The 22147-nt window shown below is 36.3% G+C and overlaps 1 protein-coding gene across 3 annotated transcripts in view; it reads left to right on the top strand.

Annotated features, from left to right (window-relative positions):
• Window positions 1-13935, top strand: part of PARN (poly(A)-specific ribonuclease) — a 45704-nt gene extending 31769 nt beyond the window's left edge. For all 3 annotated transcript variants that reach the window (XM_085592392.1, XM_077786849.2, XM_021537998.3), the window contains exons 22-24: window positions 5164-5353; window positions 11350-11543; window positions 13041-13935. In XM_085592392.1, the coding sequence (XP_085448518.1) occupies window positions 5164-5353; window positions 11350-11543; window positions 13041-13093 (437 nt within the window). In that variant the 3' untranslated portion in view covers window positions 13094-13935. The remainder of the gene's footprint in view (window positions 1-5163; window positions 5354-11349; window positions 11544-13040) is intronic.
• Window positions 13936-22147: the final 8212 nt, after the last annotated feature.

Below are 22147 nucleotides of genomic sequence, written 5' to 3'. Positions count from 1 at the left end.
TAATTGTTAAAGTGTTACCCTGAAGGACCTATGAATCTTTGCATAATATAAAAAGACTTGTTTTCTCTTCCACTTTTTTTCCTCTGAAAAAGTAAGTAGGGAAAAGGGCAGTACTTTTATAGGCAATTTTGGAGCTGCTTCTAACTTTCCAACTCAATATGGCATGCTTTAAAACACGCAAACTTTGGGGAACAAGAGTCAAATGCCTTAAATTTTTTATTTTGTTGCTTATGATAATGTCCAAGAATCTTCACTTTATTTGGTTATTCATACGACTCTCACATTGGCAGTCTCTCAGATTTATTATGAGTAGAAAAGGCTTGTTCTTTTGTATAAAATCATATTTACACACTCTCTATAGCTTGAAGTGGAAGCTGCAGCAGGACAGATGCTGGGAACAGTTGCACAGTCACCCTGCTGTGTAAGATGGACCTGACCCTTGCCAGGGGAGAGCTCTTGGCTTCCAGTGGGCTCTGTTTCACTCTTGCTGTTGGGCTGCGACAGTGTCATCTTAAAGACAATAACAGGATCATGAAAGTGGTGGTTTAGATGGCTCTGATTTGTCTTAACTTTTTGCAATATGCTGTGCTGTAAACTGATTTCCAGGCTACAAGCACCTGAAAACTATAATGGACAATAAGCACAGTCTATGTTCTGTTGGGATTTGCTGATCAAACTAGGTAATGAATAAGAATTTGTTAAATGGTTGTTATTCCTTTAGTTGGACATCTGGGAGATGAATCTTTCTGTTACCAAATTACACTGCAAGTGGCATCAGCATTTCTGTCAAACATGAAGCACATATTTGTTAAATGTGTGGCAAAAGATAAATCTGTGCACTGTTAGAACTGATGAACACAAGAAACTTCAGAACAAACTTTTGGCATACAACTTCTGACACTTAAGATTTTTGCCTTGCTAAATAAGTTTGCCTTTGAATGCTTTTCAGCTTTGTGTGTTTATAAAGCTGGCTTTTCATTTGGAGAGGTTAGTATGGAATAAGTACTGTCTCAGTGATCCTGTGACTTACAAGGGTCTAGACTTCATCCAGATAGTCTGGAAATGGTGGGGAAATAGGAGAGACTTCAGCTTGTCTTAACTGTCAAGTAAACCCAGTGTTTTATTTTAATTAATAAATTGGTATAACCTGAAGTATTTGTGTTTCAAACTCTTCAGCCCCTCAACTGTTCTGTGCAGTTAACTTGCGAGTCCTCAGCTAATGCTTTAGATCAATGTTAAGCCCTTGTTTTTCATTTTTTCCTTGAATGCTGTCATCCAGCTTTGACTGTTCAGATTGCTGGCCTACAAAGAAGGAATAGCTTGAGTTCTTTCAGTAACTAAATAACTTCATCTGTAAGGGAGTTAGAGTGCTTTATAACAATCTGTATACATGTGCACAGCATGAAATGTCTCAGTGGACTTGTGCTATCCTCTCTGTTCTTTGTTAAGGACAATATTTTAAGTTTAAGCTTTGCATAAGGGTCCTTCCTCTTTCTTTGGCATGCTTTGTACTTAGCACTTTATCTTCCTTCTGTAAAACCATTTTCTTTCAGATCACCTACCTGTCAATTTTCCCTTGCTCTCCAGCATGGAGGTTCAAAGCCTCATTTTGGTTTGCTCTCTAACTTGCCATCCTTCTTTGCAAGGTGAAGATCTGCTTTGTCCCTGCATTGATACTGCCCCTTGCTCTGCATTCAGACACGAAGAGAGGGGACAATCTTTGTACAATGCTCTTTTATTCAGAATCTGTATAGGCACCTTCCATCTTAAGCTGATGCAGGAGAGGAAAACAAAGGGATGGGCAGCACCATGTATAAATTGGTGTTACCAGTTTGGGTACAGTCTGCAGATAGTTGCTGTTACCAAATATACTTAAGAGACTCTGGTCCAGCTAATTAGTCATGTGTATTAACATTTTAATGCCTTGCAGCAGAAATTGTCCTGGTATGCTTGAAAGACTGAAAACTGATATAGGTTAACAAAAGGGGCCATTAATGTTACATTGCCAATTTCACTAATATTTAACAACATATTGTTGAATACTGCTTACACCTTGATAATGTCCATGGTTACGTGATTATGTACATGTTCCTTTAGGATTTATGGCTTCTCTGAGAATAAATTTGTATATTTGCTGTGAAAGAACTCAGCCCTGAATGTTCTGTAGGGGACAATTGAATTCAATTTAGGTTAATTTAAAAGGTGCCCTCTGATTTGGGATGTTGAGTCTTCTGCTTTCTGTTGATACAGTAGGCACACAGCACTGCTGCTTCCACTCCTGAGTTTTACTTTGAAAGACAGGACTATGCATGTGCACTTTGTCATCATGGCAAACTTCTGGATTGTTACATGTGGCATGAGTAGCCCTAGTAGTCAGTAATAAGGCTGTGGAACCATATGGTGAGTATTGAGAGTAAAACAAAATACTGCCTTAGCTACTCACTAATTGCACACTGTTGCTCTGGCTGAGGCAGTGCTCCCATGTTTTAAGTAGAACATGATCAGATGAGGTTAATGCAGAGGTCACTTAAAGGCTTCACAGGTGAAATTTTACTGAAGTATTTCATAAGCTTAAGTGTTTAGTATTGCAGCCTTAATCTGTATAGCTCTGTGTGTTCATTGTATTTATATATTGTGGTTTTTCTTTTACCTACACAGTTCACCAACATATTTGTCTTTTTATTAAGAGGCTTAATATTGTCAGTGGCCATCTGTCAGGATGTTGCTCTGCATAGAAGCAAGGATTTGACAAAATGTATCTTTGTACACATTCCTCTTGGACCACTCAATGACAGTCAGTCTGTTTGATGTCCTGCTTAATAGTGAGGGAAGGTGCCATCCTCTAGAAATGCTTTTCCTAAAATAATTTGCAATTACTCTTATTCTGCTATGAGACAGAAACTTTAGGGCTGCAGCTAATCTGAAATGCAGCCACATGGTGTTGGTTGCTAGGTCAGGCTTCTCACAGAAAGATATGTCTCATCTCTTACAATTTAAAGTAAATAGCCCTCCTGAGTTCTATTTAGTTTTTTAGAATTCACGGAGCATTCTAGCAGTGCATTTGTTCTGTTGGGAGCACAGAATGACCTAACTGTATTTGCTTTGTTCAGCAATATGGACAGCATCCATCAAAAAAGCATCAAAGAAAATGTATTAAACTCCTACAAGGAGCTGCTCTTCAATTCAAGACCATGAAAGATTGTTTTATCTGTGTGGTTCCTTAGACTTCTCTATATGGCTTCATTTCAGTTTTTCAATGATGAAGCAAAATATTCAGCATGTAACATTTTATATTAAATATAAATGCTATATATGTATATACAGATATTTGTGTGTGTATGTGCCATATGAGTGGATTGCTGTAAAATACATGCTTTATTTCAAGACAGTAGAGTTGAGTTTGTACAAAAATACTGACTCTTGCACAGATTTATTTTAGAATTATATTTAGGCCTTAAATGATTTGTTTTTCTTCCTTAAGAAAGGGCTGAGTTTATCAGGGAATTAAATGGCAGACCCATAACTTTGACTCATATCTTGTAGCAAAACAAATAATGTTATTGTGTTTTAACAAATGAGTATGTATTAGATGATCCATGGTGACTTTGTGCTTGATTTTAGCAAGTAATAACATACTTGAGTTTAACTAAACAAATGTTACCCCAAGGAATGCTGGCTGGCATGTAGTAAAATCCAGTGAGCCTTATTAATTCATTCATGATGCCTGCCCCATAACTTCATGGGCAGTAAATATTGTCCTAATTCTTACAAACAGATCCTGTAGTTTCCCAGTTCAAAACAAATATAAGAAAGGTGAAAGGAGGTATGTCTGACACTTGTTGGTTAGTGCAACTATCTCATGGGGCTGTTAATGATAACTACTGCTATCTGTACTTAGGATCTTGCCTGGTCTTACATATGTTGCAACAGCAGCATCTATATATCGTGGCAGGTATTATAGATATCTCATTTCACTGTTACACAGCAAACATACAGAATGGATGATCCATCCTGAAAGAGGAGAAAAAAGCCATATCTACCCATCTTCCTCACCTTTTCTGAAATTTGGTGTTGGAGCTTGCCATCTCTAGTGCTTGCACCAGAGGTAGCACAGAATACCCGTATTTAAAACAGCTCAGTTAGAATCCTGAAGTGGGATATGCATCTGAAATGGCTCTTAAAAATTGGAAGCACATAATAAAATCAGGATTTTTGTCTCCACTATAATTACAGTATTTTAAAATGTGCAGAAAAACAAGCTGAGGTTTAGGGCAGGGTTGTTTTGTTTTGTTTACATTTAAACTGGTTTACTGGTTGGTTTACAATACTTCCTTTCAGAGAGCTAGGCTGAAAGCAGCAGAAGACACCAGTTGACAGTCAGTTTAATTTGCTGATTCATCTGTTACAGGGATGGCATCAGGCCAGAGCTTGGCTCACAGACTAAAGGCTGAGAGCTGTGAAGATGCTGGGACTTGAAGGAATGTTGTTAAATTGTTACTGAGTGGAGGCAGTGAAAGTTTTTTTCTTTCGTTTTAAAGTGCTTCTAATTTTGCATTGACAGAAATCTTTCCACCTTGAAGTGTTTTTTGGTTAAAGGGAGATCAGACATTAGAAAGATACAAGGATGGAACAGCTGGCTGTTAGTTAACTGCTTCTTCCATGGATATCTTGTGCAACCAAAAATGCAGCTCAAATAAGCTTATGTTTCACAGCAATCAAACAGAGTTTTGGCAAAGGCTTTGCAAATGTCGTCTTTTCCTGGCAGACTAGCAAAATAAACCTGCTGAGTTAAGTAATGAGACTAAAAGGGAAAAAAATCCAGGAAATCTTTTCTTGCCAACAAGCAATCTGGAAGAGGGTTATGAGTGAAGAATTGATAGTTTCTAATTTAAAAGAAATGTCTTAAGTAGATTTAACTCTTTTTGTACAATGTCTGACTTTGAGAAAAGCTTTGAGCATCTAGTTCAGACATTGTGACTTCTAGAAAATACGGCATTTTGGGTTTTTGTTTTGGTTTTTTAATTGCTAACAATAGAACTAGAAATTGTTTTATGAACAGAACAAATAGCTTGCAGCCTTCTGCTTTTCAATATAAGCTATTTCAGTAGAGGGCATGCTGTCATTTAAGTGTTTTGTATATAATATCATTCTCCTCCTCCATAGCTGTAAACACCAGCCGGTATGCTGAAAGTTATAGGATCCAGACATATGCAGAATATGTGGAGAAAAAACATGAAGAAAAACAGGCCAAGAGAAAATGTACAGAAGATAGTTGGAAGGAGATGGAGAGGAAGAGGTTAAAAACCCAGTGCACACCTTACGTTTCCCAGAGTCGATACTACTGTGTTAACAGGTGAGATATCTGCACTGCAACTCATGTTCTTACTGCATTTCTAAACAAAATCTAGCAATTTTTAAGGTAGCTCTTAACTAATAGAAGACATTTTTTCTATATGTATTTCTTTGCATATAAATCAGTAGTGGTGCATCAGCTGTCACAAGACAGTAAGTAAAGGAACAGAGGGAATTTCATCACAGATGTGATCAGACAGACTTTTAAATGCTGGGATCTTGAAGGCACATCACATCACAGCTTCTGAGCTTGATGTAGCAGCATCATTTCTTATAACCAAAATTTCAAAAATAATTTCTTTAGCCGTATGTCACATGTGAATGTCTTGTGTCACATAGACACTTAGTTGTGATCATATATCCATTTAAAGACCATGTTGGTTTTGGGTTGACTTTCCATGCTGACAACAGTGCCACAAAGAATGGTATTAATTCTCTTCTAGAGCAGTCCTGATGAAGTTGTCCTTATGCTCCAAAAATTATGATACCTGCATGGCTTTAAGTATAAAACTTGAAAAGGGTTTTAATTCATTATTTAAGGACAAAATTAAGTGAGGACATGGTGCTTTCGGTACTGGTACATTATGTTCCTTGTGTTGTGTGTGTATTTCTTGTTCCATATTTATTCATTGATAGTAATGACAGGTTTTGGATATGATGGTAACAGGCAGCTTCTTTCTCATTCATCTGTGTAGCTGAGCATGTGAAGAGAGTTTTAGTGTTAATATAATTGTATAAATAACCTATCAAGTTATTGCCATTCTTCCCCCTCCCTTCTCCTGCACTGTCCCGCCAGTTCTATGAATTCTATATGAAAATAAGTTTGAGTGGAGTGTGTAAGCTACATTTCTCCAAGTAGATGTTTTGGTTTGTTTTTGGGGGGTTTTGCCTCCTTCTCCTCCCTGCCCTGTGGTTACACAAACCAAATTTGGTGGTCATAAAACCAGTGCTAAGGTATTTCTGCTTTATCTTTCTTGGAAATGCTACATTAAGTTCTAGTTCTCATTATATCTTCCTATAAATGTTAATCCGTCGTGTAACAAATTTGCTAAACTTGTTCTGTTCTTCTCATGACCTTATGATTTTGCAGGTGTGTATTTTGGCAAGCTGTCAGATGTTTATGGCTTTTGTCATGGTGGGAATTCTAAATGTATTAGAGACATGTTTGATTCAAAAAAACATATGGAGAAAGCTGATAATACAATCCATATCAAATGAAGTTAGTTTAATGGAACTGTTGTACTCAGGAATCCTGGGGAGTCTGTGTTGTGAGGGGATGAGGAGCTTTATGGATTCTCCTGGCACCAGCGTGCACATGGCTAGGGCATAGCTCTACAACTAAGGTGGTAGACTATTAAATAGTCTGAAAATACTTACTACACTTTGAGTTTGCTGCAAAGAAGCACTAAGTTCTAGTTTTGTTTCTGCCAGAGGAAATGTCTCCTCTCTTGGGTATCTCACACGTTCTAGGCAGATGGTAACAATGGCAGCTCATGGAGAACAGCAAGTGCAGAAAGCTGATTTGCTGTTGTCTTGCAAAGAAGTTCAAGATCCACCACAAATGTATAATTTGGAAAATTGCTGAACAAATTTTTTGGTAAATTCTTTCCCTAAAAGTTTGGCATACCCCAATGAATTGGTTGTCTAAGCACTTACTCTCCTTGAAAATTTTAAGTATCTTTTTTCATCTAGTGTAAAACTCTACAAGAAGTAGCTTTTTATTTTCATGTGATCAGCATCTTGATAGCCTTGGATAGCAGCCTTTATTTTGTTGACAGATCTCTTGTAATTGATGTTACATAATTTTTTGTTCTCTTATTCCATTAATAAAGTGATTGGATTCTGTCCCACATTCCCTCTCATGCAGGTCTTTTGACATGCTTTTCTTCATTTATTTTTATTTCTTACTAGTTATATTTAATTATTTTGTCAATTTATATTTTGTAAGTGCTTCTGAAGTGTAATCTCTTTAGATAGATCATGGACCTGCAAACCATGGTCTTTCATTTCACTCAAGATGAACTCTTTATTTTCCAGACAAAGGTATATAAAAATATTTCTATCTAAAGGTATATAAAATACTTCTATTTTATCTATTATATGAAATAATTTTGATACAAAATATAATAGCAATATTTATAAAAACAATCAGGACAAATATGTATGTGTGCATGTATATTTTTCCAGATCAGTTGAAGTCCTGTCTAGCTGAGTAGTCAGCACTGTGATGTATCCAGCAGCTGATCCCTTATAATAGCTTCAAGTTACTGCATCCTTTATTTATTTATTATTTAATAAGCTTGCTGCATCATCTTCTGCCAAGGAGCACAGCTGCAGGATAGCTGTTTGTCTCCATTATGACAATATGTCCTGGCTACTTTTTCATTCAGTAAGGAACTTGTTGAGTATTTCTTGTAAGGAACTTTTTTCTTAATTTGACAGATTGATAAATATGTAACAAAGGTTCTGTAATTCTTGCCTTCTTGATTAAACTGTAGTCCTGTATTGTAGAGGAACTCCTCTTCAGAAAATGAAGTTTTTTACTATTAATAGCAGTCACAAAGTAAAATTATTTGTAATTAATATCTATCCCTTGCATATAACTTAATATTACCATTAAATATAAAAATTTATTCCAATGGAAATATGCCTAATTATTAATGTAAGATGGAGAAGTAGAGGAAAAACTGCTGCATTTGACAAAACTTCAAGTAGTAAATAAGATCGCCTTGTCCAAATCTGTTGCTATTCAGAACACACATAGGAAACAGATGGAACTGGCTATGTTGTGCTTAGCAAATGACTGCCTGCCAGCTCTGCCATGACTGTTAAATGCATGGCTTTAAGAGCTTTTCCTTAGCAAAATAGTGTTAAACCATAGCAGGAAAAGTCAAATAGGGTATGCTCTATGGAAAATTAGGTTCCCTGCCCTCTTTGTACTTACTTATTCTCCTGATCATCACCTGGAAATAGTAAAATAGGGTAAGGGCTCATATGAAGTACAAGAAAGGGATACAATATTCTGCCCAAAACTATGAGTGCTGCATCTTCTGTCAAGTCAGGGTGCTGTTTGTAGCACCACTTCCTTGAATGTCTTATTTTGCCAAAGATGATCTGATTTTTGAAATGTGTGTTTCTACTTGGTTTATTGATAATGATTCTTTTGGTTTAGTACAGAAATGGTTCTTTATAGTGGTTTATTACCCACTAAGAAAAGGAATTGCAAAAGCTGATGTATTAAGGGTAGAGATAACAAATATTGCAAGTAAATTATTATAGAGTTCCTGCATTGTAATGTTATTTTAGGTGAATTCATCTGCTCTTCAGCTGAAATGACTGATTTTTATGATGGATCAGTATCTACTCCCACCCCTCAATGTTGTTTCAAGTGTCAAGAGAACTTACAGTTTTGTGTAAATGAAATTTATTTGAAATTGTAGGTCCTCATTTATACAGGCCAGTTACAAATACCTTGCTGCGATGAAGTGTTTCTTTGAAAACTCAGACATGCTTTTCCAAAACAGAAAATGTTAAATGCTACATTATCATAATAGTTTTCCTACCTTTTGCTCCCCTCTACTTGCTGATTCTTTCAATTTAATCATCACAGTACTAGTTGGATTACTGCTATTTAGTATGTCTTGAAATATATTCTCTAGAAAATAAAGTTATTGCCTGGATAGCTGTTGAACAGGTGTGTGTTGAAACCGAAGTGTTATGTGGTTAGAGGATGGTGTAAATCTGAGTCTGTAAATGGTCATAAGGATCATAAAAGAAGTCTGTCTGCATTGGGCACTGACTGAAAGCTGTTACTGTGTTTGAATATTTAACTTTGTTCGGTTGTTTCTCAGCTGAATGAGGAAGTTTAGGCAGATATGTGGACACATCCAAAATAACAGTTATAATTAGAAAAGTGAACTTTGAGTAGTGCTCTAACTCATATATGCAACCATAATAATTTTCTAAGTGCATAAATAATGTTACTGTAATCTTTAATCTTATTTAAGGTTAAAGAAGAAAAAGACGTAAAAAAAAAATTAACCCTTTCCCCTCTAGAAGCCATGCAATGAATGAATGAATAGAAAATAAAATTTTTTGGGAGAAAAGAAGACAATGGTCCATCATTGTAAAATAAGTTTATTTTGTATTTTGTGCTGCCACTATTTGGTGGTGGGCTTTTTTTTTTCCCCGTAAGGTATCTGCATGAGGACCATAAGGCCTAAAATTAATTTTTATGTTGTTCTTTGGTACCCAGTTAAATGTGCATTGAAGGTCAATAACTTGTTTCTCTTTATTTGCAATAACTTCATAGTAGTCTTAAGTTGGAAAAAAATAAATTCAGCCATAATACCATTCAAGAAAGGATCTTCTTCCTACAGTGAGTGCAAGTTCCCTTCTGAGAGCCAAGTGCTAAAGATATCCTGGGATCATAATTTATGGTTCCTGAGTTTTTTCTTCCTAATGTATTTTTCAGAATGGCTTTCCCAAAAGTAGAGTTCTTACAAGATTTTCTAAACGGTATTTTTAAAAAATACTAGTTTTTCATTTCCTAAATGCTCCTTCTTCCCTAGACTTTTTTTTCTTTCCAACCCTAGTTTTTGCCTGTTTTGCGATCCTGAAGTGTGTACACAGGATTAACAGCTCTACCCAGCTTTTTATTGGTGGTGGTTGTGGTATGACTCAAAATGATGATTTGTAAGAAATCGTGCAAGAAGGCCTTCTGTGTGAATGTTTGGAGGAAAAACCAGCTATTCATCAAAGTAAATGGTGTTTGTGCTCCTAAAGTGGATGTAAGAGCATGAGATGTAATCATATGTTTCATCTTTGTTTATTGCCTTTGGACATCCCAGACAGACTCTGTTTTAAGTTGCAAAATGTTCAGCTGAAAAAATTACATTTCAAAGCCAAAACTATACTGCAAAATTTAACAATTCTTCCTTTATTGAAACCTTAATGAAACACTGTTATTCACTGCTATTGATTAAAAAGAAAAAAATATATCTTGTAAGGCTTTGTTTTATAACTTAGTATTAATATTTATTTAACTCACAAAATAGAACATGGCTTAGATGCATACAACATGTTGTGTAGTTCTAATTAAAAAATAAAAGTTCACAGATCTAAAACTACCCTTTTTAAAATTGGTTGTTCTAAAAGCATTCTATTAGACATTTAAGTAGCTGGTGTTTACGTATCTAGAAGTTCATAATGGGAACTGGTTTTTAATTAGCCCCTTTGCTACCTCATTCTGTTTTATACTCATGCTAATTTAATTTTAATATTGTCATTTGTCTTTTAAGAAAATTTAACAATAGCATTTCAGTGGAACAAAAACCTACACAAGGTTATTTCAGTGTGTGCTGAATGGAGTGGAGGTCTGAGTTAATCTTTATACTGTGTTAGTCAGGCTTCATTCAAATGCTGCTAATGAAATGAGCATGCATATTTTACTGGCCTCATGAATAATAGGACTCTGCACTTGAAAGCCAGATTTAAAGTTTATATATGGAGCTTGATGGTTTTCTCTACCTTTATGTATAAATGCTTTTAAAACTACCTGTAGTTGCAGGAGAGAGGTGAAGTTAGCATGCGGGTTAGAGACTCCTTCAATTTCAAGATGTGGTTTTGAGCCTTAGTTGTGCATGATTTGGTGTCTGTTGACAGTGCTTTAAAGAGCTTGCATAACTATGAGAATAAAATGTAAAACTGCAAAGATAGAGAACTGATTTAATTACATTTCAGATGAGTGATCTCCTCAGAATAGCAGCTAGGTCTGAGACATCAGTAGTACAAAAAATGAATGCTTTGGTCTACATAAGATTCGATTAGATAGCAAATTTATGGAATTTTATAGTTAAGCCAAATCTTTCAGATAATGTAATTTCATGGTGCACCGCTTAGAACAGTTTATTCTTCTACCTTCGGAAACATTTAATAGATGTACAAACTATGTAATAGTTACTCTTGACTTTTTCATAATCATCTTCTATGTTCCAGTTTTACAGGTACCAGTACAGTGGGGAAGAGAAGCATGAGTCCTATTGAGGAAGAAACTGTTTCTGATGATATGGAAGAGACAGAAGGCCAAGATCCAGAAAATGATCAGGCAGACTCCTGTGCAGAATCCCTTCCAGATGGTAAGAAGAGAGCAAAGAAGTTGAAAAAGATCAAGACAGAACAAGTTCCAGCAGGTAAGTGCTGGAACCATGTTCATGCACATGGTTTACTTTTTCTGTTTGGAAATGTTGTAGGCCTGAACAGAACTAAAATTCTTTTCCTGAAAGTCGTTGCTTCTAGCAGTTACTTCATTACATTCCAAATTCTACTTGAAATTGAACATGTAATATAAAAAAATCATATAAAAATTGTAAAAGAACTCAACAAACAAACCCCAAACAACATCAAAAAGAAAAGATCTCAGCCCAAACCAAAAAACTCATGACCAACCAAAACCCAATCTGACACCAACCAAAGGAATCAGAATGTAGTTGATTTATTACTTTTGCTTAGTTTCTTCCTTAAAATAAAGCTTTTTGAATATTTTTAAGCTATTTTCTTTAATGTGACTTTGTAGTTAATGTTATTCAATGTGTTTTGCATATTGTAAGCAAAATTGAAGGCACTTTGTTTTGATGTATACATTAATACATTCAGTGTTTTGCGTGATGTTTGTAACCATAACATTTATTGGGCTTTATTTGGCTGAAGACTTTTCACCTAGGGTTGGTGTGAAGGTGGGTGTTTTCAGATTTTACTACCTATATATTTTTTAGTCAAAATACTTTGAACTGAACATCTGACTAAATGCAGGCAGGTTACAATCAGATGATGATGTTTCACCTTACAATTTTTGCTGCTTTGTGAGTTACTGCAGCTTGCACAAAAAAAGTAAATACCTATCCGTAGGTCACATGAATTTAAACATCAAAAGATTTTAATTTTATTGATCTATTTTTTGTTGCTTCTATTTCACTGTTTATTAGTAATTTCTTGAAGAAACTGGACTATAATAAAAATTAAAACATATTTTAATTTGGTCCAGATGACCATACCATATTAGTCATCTGAAGCACTGCCTGCATTGAAGTATATTCAAATATTCATAATTAAAACTTTGTTTCAATAACTGGACTAGCAGCTTTTATCCAGAAAGTATTATTGTATACCAAACATCCTTTCTCCTGACTTGGTAGAGTAAAATCTTTCTTAGCTGATTCAAAAGCTGTGCTTGGAAATTTTTTCTTCTGTTTATTCAGTAGGGCAGTTGGGGCCTGTGAGCATATGCAAAATGACAAGAGTGTCTGTGGTAATTCCGAGTATAGCATTCAGGCTCTGTATTTGGCATTATGGGAATAGGTGTTATCAGTATTAATGATTCATCTTTATTCTCCAATTAATTTGGGATGGAAGTATTCTTCCCTGTCTTAACAGCCTAAATAAAAATAATGCCAAGTACACTTGGGAAAATAGTATTTAACTTTATCATCCCAGTAATTGCAAAACCAAAATTACCTAATTATTAGGGTTAAAAATACATTATTTACCATTTATGTAAGAAACCTGAAATTAACCTTTATTTTTTCTGTATCTAGAGCCTCCCTCTGTAGAAAGATATGTCTTAATATTCTCTGAAAGAACAACAAAAAAAAATCTTAATGTAATTTTTATTCCATGTTTCTATCTTCTAGGAAACCTCACAACTAGTTCCACTGGAATTTTTGAGGTACCTGAAACATGGTAGGAAACAACTGCCTTAAAAAGTGGAATTTATTGAAAACAGTTGAGAGAATACACCTCTTGGAAGCCATACTTTATTTAAATAAAAGTGGTGTTAACAAAGCAGTACGTGTCCTGAAAATCAGTTTAATTATTTTAAACTGTTTCTTGAACAATCACTGTCATTTTCATTTGTGTGTACATCACCTATTATATAACTTGTCGTTGATCCTGTGAAATCCTTGCTGTTGTAACTGATGTTAAGTTTAAGAAGCAAGACTCAATGTCCTTTGGTCACCTCCTTGGCATGCTGGCTATGAACTGTACAAGAACTGGCACTCTGTGATTTTGTGCTAGGCTGTTTCCTTTGCTTAGGGAGTTACCACAGCTCTCTTAATATTTAACTGTTTATTCAGGCAGCTTCAGTATGCTGTCAGCATTCTGGAAATAGGTAGAACTTCAGTTTTACTTACTGCTTTCTACCTGTTACTTTATCTGGGAACATTTTTTGAATTGCTGTTCTCTACACCCACCCCCAGTGCAGGTGGTATTCATCTAAATACCAGCCTTATACATACCTTACCCTTTCAAAAAACTGTAAAAGTTTCTCAAACATTAATTTCCTGGTGGGAGGTAGTTTTTCTTTGTTTTCACATCTGTTGTTCCCACTTTTAAATCCTGTTTCTGTAAAAAATGTTTTTTGGTACCTGTGATAAACCTGCTAACTGCACCAGCCCTTTATTTGTTTAAAAAAGGATCTGCATTGGTAGATTTCAAAAATGTTTGATATTTAAATTTTTGTATCATGGAAATAAAACCAAAATATGTATTTCCACAACATGAAAATTAAAGACATTTTCTTAGGAACTGGTTTGTTTTTATTTATTAGCGTCTGAAATGGTTTGAGTGAAATCTTTGTTTTCCTTCTTCCTAATATAACAATTTTTTTGTCATCCTCTTGAGCAGACCCTTTTGTTCCATGGAGTATTTTCAAGATATTTGTGAAATGTAACCAAGACAAGCCTATTGTCATAAGGTTTAAATTTCTATGTGTTTCCCTTGGAGGGTGAAAACAAAATAATTCTACAAATCCGCAAATTCAGAACCATTTTTGTGGAAGAGTGGAATATTAATAAGGCTTCATTATATTATAGTTACACTAGAGTGGGAACCACTGTCTATTAAACATGGAATAACCTGTTTGAAGGTATGTCAAAATTAATGTTTTTTTAAATTATTGTGAACTTGCATTGCAAAGGGCAAAAATAATTTCAAGATGTTAAATGTTGCATTTCTAACCTTAGAATACTCCCAGAAGTACTATAATTAAATTGTTTAATATCAGCTCTATCATCACATTCTCACACTAAAATGTGGGAAAGAAGATTTGCTGTTAGTGATGCAAGAGAAAATTAGTAACTGAACTCTTCTGCTCTCCAGAATCCAGAGACTTTTCTTCCCTAAGACTCACGGCCTTGGAACTAAATACTTAAATCCCTTTCATCTTGAGTATTCAAAACAATTTTAAATGTAGTCCTCAGAATATGTGCAACACCTGGTAACAGTCGAATGGAGCCTTCATCTCTCATTGAGGTGATTCAGGTAAATCACATGGTGTTCTATCCAAATGTTGGAGTGAGTTATTAACTGTATATCCTAAAGAACTGGCATAGCCTGACTGGGGACAGAGCTTCAGTCATGATGACAGAAGGGTACCAGAAGCATTTAAGGGGAAAGTCAGAAGTACAGGTTAAGGGGCAAGCAATTTGCTTCTTAAGAGACACTGGAGGGCCACAGTGTCGCAAAGAATCCACCTGAAGTTTGTACCCTGAGGCCATTAGGATCTTCTTTACTCTTGAACAGCAATGTTTACATACCTGCAGGGAAAATATAAATCTTCATTACATTACAGTACAATCCCTTAAAACTTGTTTCTTCAGAGTAGGCTGCATACATTCTTCTCTACACTACAAAGGTTAACACAGCTCTACCTCTATGTGCCTCCTCTCAGCTGTCATTTTGAGAAGCTGGATGTTACTGATCTCTGTCAGTAATTAATACCACTTAAGAAAATGGGGTTCCTGCATGCCCTAGTCTTTATGTGTGTTTGATTTTACCAGTTGACACCTGGATAAGTTACTGAATTGTGCTGGATGGGGCTGTAATAGTTTTGACAATAAATTTGGGTGGATGAGTGTCAGAGGTGAGGGCCAGTGCTGTCCTAAGCAGGGACTGACACCACTCATCCTACACCAGACCCTGCTGTTGTGTGGCATTTGGTCAGCTTCCCTGCACCGTAAATGAAATCATTAATTCTAGGAGGGAAAGAATGTAGCTTAAATTAGATCCACATTTATTTCATAATGTATGTTTAAAATATGCGTATAGAATTAGTTTTGGGAAAGCAAAGCTGTCATCACTAGTTGTGATGGCTCTGGAGCTTCCTGGTCGCTGGGGGTTTGTGCTGTTACTGACTGCAGAGGTCACAGAATATGCCGAGGGTTGTGAGCCCAGCTCCGGCTGCGCACCGGACCGCGCCGAGCCCCGCTGGGAGCGTGGGACCGGCGCCGGCCGCCCTCGGCTGCTCCGCTCCCCTCAGGGCTCCCCTGCCCTGCTCTCCCCGCCGGCCGCGTGGGGCTGGGGGCTGCAGCCGCCCTGAGGGCTTGTGTCGTGCCTTTCGACTAAAGGAGCCAGCATGACCTGGCCCTCGGTGCTGCTGGCGTGCAGCGTTTTCCTCAGCGGCTGTGCTTGCGGTGGGGTTCGCCGCCGTCCTGCTGGGTAGGGGCAGGAGCGGCCGGGCCTCGCCGCTGGCTCTGAGGGGACGGGGCTGCGGGACGCTGAGGGCGGCGCGGGAAGCAACGCGCAACTGTGTACAGAAGTGCTGGAAGTGGGCGTTGAAGGGATTGAGGAATTGCCTTGAGAAAATGAGGGAATTTGGTAGGAAGTGTTTAAAAAAAAAAAAAAAAAAACACTTGGAAGTGTAGGCCTGAACATGGGAGTATCTGACAAAATGGTGTGGAGAAACATGAGGTAGGTGAGCTGAAACCCTGCCACTGCAGAGGAATGAGAATTGGCTTAGTTGGCTGGAACTTAGACTTGACAGTGATAATTTATCTGTGGTGATGGAGTACTTCATTGCTCACTTCAGAAAGCACACTAAAACTGTATTTGAAATAATAATTTTCAAATTAATCTCAAGTATTTATAGGTGAGGAAGTGTTAACAAGTCAAAATGCCCAGGATTGCAGCACAGGAAAGTTGCTGGTAAACGAGAAAACAGCACAGGAAGTTGCTGGTAAACGAGAAATAGAGATAATTGTGTCAAGTAGACTAAGGGAAGAGTGTGAGTGTCCCTAAAACATGGATTTGAATGGGGACAGGTAAGAGACTTAATGAATCTTATGTGAAATTAAGATTGCTGTTAGTGCAACAGATTCGAGCTAATGATTTGGAGCAAAAAGTTAAAAGCTTCAGATGATTTAGATGGAGACCTAAATTTTATTATGGAACCAGTGGTAAAACGAAGAGAGAGATAGAAAGCTAAAACTTCTGGTGATTGTGGGGAAAAAGTAAAGCTTGTAATGCTTTCTTTCTTTAAACTTTTGGGTTCTGTCATAGTGCCCAGAAAATGTCTGGTACTCAGGATGTATTCACTGTCTTTAAATCATAGTAAGTGTAACGCAGACAAAAATGTCCTCTGCAATTCAGTGCCGGAGCATAAAGACTCCTGACAATCAAAAGTTCTTGGCTTCCAATGTGCTTAGACTGCTGCCAGGTGAGCAGATGTGTACTTTGAAGAGGATTCCTCAAGTTACTCCACAGTACATTTAGCAAATGAATAAACATTTTCTTGATTATATTGTACTGTTACAGCTTTAAACTTACACTAAACTAACACTACATTTGTGTGCTTTACAGATATACTGCTACACATTCATTGGATGAGAGGCGATAGATGGTGGGTTAGACTGAGTTTTATAGGGTCAGTGTATTCATATTTAGGATGTTCTTTTTGCTGTAATAGGTATGCAGGAAGCTCATTTAATTTTTTTTTCCATCAGAGTAATTATTGGCAGCCGTTTGCTTCCATGAGTGCTATAGCAGATCACAGGTTTGTCCCAGCTCAAGGCAAACTCATATGGAACACATCTATTCAGAAATGCAGTATAGAAAACCTTTAGCCAAACTGGGGAAAGTTAGATTTCTCTGCACTTATATTAATTTCTTAAAAGAGCTGATAGTTTTATTTGTACATGAGCAGTCTACAGTCTGCAAGTTTTGCAAACAATGTTGGGGTTTATTACCAGAATGAACCTGTGTGATGGGACTGGTAGTGGTGTGCAGCTGAACATGAATGTCTGGAGGTTGTGGCTGTGCTGAGCTACTTGAACCCTAATCTATGACCTGTTTTCAACCCATCAAATGGCTGAAAATACAATTGTATTAAAGCTGATTGCTTAAAAAAAACCCTTTTGAAGTTACCAATTGCTTTTATAAGCCTCAAAAAGCTTTGCACTGTTACTGAGGTAAGAATGACTATTTTATTTGATTCTAAATATGTATTATAACTTTGTTTCTTTCAGATGGGATTTTTAAACTAAGAATGTTTAAAGATGACTGAACATGTTTAGTTCATATATATACTCAGGAATGGAGTTTTTTTATTTGTTGTTCTTTTTTTTATTAGATGTTAGGTGACTTAATTGTAGGGTGCTTCTTACTTCAAAAATAAGTCTGCTCCAAGCATATGCATGTCTCTACAATTTAAAATTTTTGCATTAGGAGAAGTTGCTTGCTTCATTTGCAATAAATAACTGATACATGTTTGCTAACATTACCACAGCAATTTAAAATTGATCCTCCATTCTATTTAGAAAAGGGCTATGCTTCAGTCTTTCCTTCCAATTCTCTCATATGCTCGATTTAATTTCAGTTATCTGATTTTTGATGTGCTGTTGAGAAGCTGCCAGTTACCATCAGAAACTTGCTACAATGGCATAGAACTGCTGAAAGTGGAATTGATAGTTCAATTGTTTGCTCCTGTGCTGAGCATGTTGTCTTCAATGAATAATGCAGTGTTGCAAAGAGATGATTTGCCAGCGAATTTCCCCTCAGTATTACTGGACTCCCTCAGCCACAGACTGATAACCTTTTGTGCTGGGTTGTGCCATACTCCCCTGGGGTTTTACAGTAATTGTTATTATAACAGATTAAAAGGTGGTAGTACTAAATGATGAGTCCATGAAGAAGTTAATGGGAGCTGGCAAATTTTAGGAGGTAAATTAGGTGTTGCTTGAAATATTTAATGTTCCATTCTCATAGAACAGATCACTGTACTGGTAATACTTCAATCAGGTTTCTTAATTGAAGTAAATTCTTTAAATTCTTCTGTCTCATAGACGGTGCAGCTCTAAGGCATTCTAAAGTGTTTATAACATTTTAATAATAATTTCTAATGGATATTTGCAATTATGAGCAGAAGAATTTTTGAGATGCACACTTTTGGTTTTAATCATGTCCAAGAACATGATTTTTATGCCTTCTTTTTGCTTTTTGAAGAAAGAGCTAGAAGAATTAGGCTAAATATAAGCTAAATTTGAAAACATTTTAGACTGATGATTTTAGCAAATACATCTTTTCCTTACAACTATTTGGAAAGATATTTTGAAACCCTTATGATGACAGTAGCAATAAGTCGATTCCATAGGAGTACTAGTTCATACTAACATCTAAATTAATGTAGTTTATCCTGAAAAAACATATAGCAGCAGCTACACAAACTCTTACAAAACTGTTTAATTTTGAGGAAGACTAAAGAATAGAATGATGCTCAATTTATTATATTTCCATAGTAGTTGCTCTCAGATATTAGCAGGTGGAGCTGGTTTTTTGCCTTGGAAGTAATCTGTAAAAGGCATGCATCTGAAATTGCTACTGCAACATATAAAATAGGTCTAATAAGCCACAGTAAAAAGTAGCATTTTCTGAGGAAAGTGCATTGTTTTTCATGGCAAAAAAAGGCTTCAGTGTTCTGAGAGGATTCCCAGAGGATTCTGGCAATTTTCAAACACTTGTTGAGTTTACAAACTCATATCTGAAGGGACCCTGTCTGGGGTTTTTTTGTGTGTATGATGCCTAATTATATGTATGTGTGTTATGAGCAAGAGCTTGAAGCTTTTGTGCAGAGTCCCAGGATGTTAAAAAGCACACAGACTTTCTTATTCTGGCTTGCCAAAACAGACACTCAGGCCTGTGTATTTTTGGTGAAACAGATTTTCTGTCAGTAAGATGCTTTTCAATCTGGTGTAGATGTTTTCTCAGTTCATAGAAGAAATTTGAAAAGTTGTGTGTTCTGCTTCTATAGAAGTTCAGCTGAGACGAGAATTGTGATAAGTTCTGAATTCCAGTTTCTTAAATAAAGGTACTTCCCTGCCTTCCATCCCAAGCATATTTCAACGGTTTAAGGTAATGCGTAACAAATTTAAAGGTGCCTATCACATTCTCATCTACTTCTCTATACAAAATGCTCGCTTTTGTTAAATAAACCACTTTCTTATTTCTTAAATACATTTTTGAAAAGCAGGCACACACGTAAACACAGCATTTTAAAATGCAGTAAAAAAACTTTGAAAAAATGTTGAATGTTTGCATTACGTAGAGTTTTGCTTGTGTATATTTTACCTTTTGGGAATAAATTATAATAAAAGTTCTGCTGTGAATTGAACATGGAGTACAATTTCAAAGGTAGTCACACAGTTTAAGGTAGATTTGTGAACTGTAGTCAGTATTTATTGCTCCATTAGTCATTTTGACAAATAGGTTTCATGTTGTTTCTCTCGGCAAGAACTGAAATTATCACTGTGTTTAAAACTGCAGTCTCTTTACCTCTCACAAGCTGTTGTATGACTCAGGCAACCTGTGTAATCTCAGCGTGTTCATGGGTACTGCACTACATTTCCACATACAGAATATTTATGAGAAGTGGAAGATAAAATGAATAATCTGGCATGATGACTGTTTAACATAGTGCAAGGATTGTGTTCAGCCATGCTGCCACCAGTGCAAAGGGATTCCTGCAAGCAGGAAGGCTGGAGGCACTGACAAGCAGCTCATCTAACAGTCTGAGAACTGTACATTGACAAACATGGCAAAACCTACAGAAAATTGCAAGTGTTTTGCTTGGAGGCTGAAGAGCTAACCCAAAAGCAAAAAAAAATCCTACAATTTCTGAAAGAAAATGAATGGAGGTTATCAGTAAACATGAGAAGTGAATTAGCTGTTGAACTCTTGCCTGTGTCTTCACATTTAATGTTTCTTAAACAGAACTGAAACGTCTCATGCAGGTAAAATTTCATGCAGGGATGCCCTTTGACAAAGATGACACTGGAGTGAAAAAAGGTGAAATTGTTTTCCTGTCTTGTTGAATAGCATGCAACTCTATAATACTGTGTGGAAGTGTTGAGCACTCAGCTGGACCACAGGATATGGATGTTTCACACTGGGGAAGATTTTATGTGTCTTGTCCTTTTAAGGGACAATTAATTCATAGTCACTGACATTACTGTTTAACATGCATTAATAGTGTAACAAGCTCTAAGGTTTCTACTACTTGTTTGCACAGCTCATTTGTTAAGTGCCAATGCTATGGAATTTATATCACAAACCAAAGAATCTACTTTGTTTTATGCTAGCAAACAATACACAAACTTTTAGTCAATTAGACACAGGAAAATGAACAAATGTGTTTGTATTATCCAAAATCCTTTACTTGATTCTTTTTACATCATTAAGAAGAGCCCTAGCACCTCATTTAATAATTTAATTTTAGTTTGTAAAGATGAGAAATATTTTCTTATCAAGCATTCCTAGTATGTTTACTATCTGTATGTTTCTTTGAGATGGTTGGAAGATGCTGTATATACTTTAAGTTTTTCAGCTTACTGCTTAGTTTTTCAGTTTACAGATAATTACCGAGACTGAGCAGATTTGCTGAGAAAGACATCACTATAAGAAGATGTGTTTGTCTGAGCAGTCTTTGAAGAGAATATTCAATTTCTCTTCCATTCTGGTCTTGGGAAGTCTTGGTTGTATTGGAAGGCACATTCTAAAAATAAGATGCAAAAATGTGTTGTCAAGCTCTAGATGGAAGTATGTGATGAGTGCAGATGTGTAAATGATATGCACAGGAAGAACAAGGCCAAACATGGGCATCTCAGTACTGTGGGAAACAGAATGTAGTAAGTGGTCTTCCTGGCCTATAAATCTGACTGGAGTTAGATTTGCTAACAGTCCAAGTGTAGAAACTTCTGGGATAAAACAGCAGGAAGCTGACATTTGTCTAGTGTTCTGAATAACGTAAGTGCCAGCTAACTCATTTTCAGGAAACTTGGGGGAAACTTTTTTTCTTAATGCTGAAATGTATTTGCATTTCGCATAGGTTGAGAATTCAGTTGGCGAAAAGGTGAGATGATTTTTAAATTGCCTCTAAGGAGAAGTGAGGTGCTTCTCAAGTTTAATGTAGTTTAACCTAGAAAAGCAGAAAGTAAAAATGTTTGCTGTAGTGAGTTTGGTTATTATAAATACAAGTACTTGTAAGTAAATCAGAAAAGTTTGCAGGACTTGTGACTTTTATATGTTTTCCATTGCTGCTCTTGCATTGTGTATTCTGAACCTACCAGACATCAGTGTTTACTCTATAGATTAGGAAAGCCCCACTAAGATCTATCCACTATCTATTTAGTTTTATTCAAACTAAAAAAAAACCCATTACACTGAATTCTCAAAGCTTTTAGTGTAAGCAGCACAGATTTATTATTGTAGATAACAAACAGAGTAGTGCCATGTTTCGACTTTCTGTGGAAAAGAAGTCAATGTGACTGATCCTGAGAGAAAATCTGAACTGTGACAGTGATCCCGCTGGTTGGGTGGATCCATTTTAGCATGCTCTGGCTGGGTTTTAGGTAACTGAAATTAGTACTGGAAACTGGAATGGAAAAAATGGGTAATATAAATAAGTTAAAGCATCCATAATGATAGCTACACAGTATCTGCTTAATAATAAAAACAAGGCAGGGACTTA

The sequence above is a fragment of the Lonchura striata genome, chromosome 14 (assembly GCF_050655825.1).
Source record: "Lonchura striata isolate lonStrDom1 chromosome 14, ASM5065582v1, whole genome shotgun sequence".
In the NCBI taxonomy this organism is placed as follows: domain Eukaryota; kingdom Metazoa; phylum Chordata; class Aves; order Passeriformes; family Estrildidae; genus Lonchura; species Lonchura striata.
Note: the sequence above shows the minus strand (reverse complement) of the source record. Positions and strands in the feature narration are given on the sequence as shown.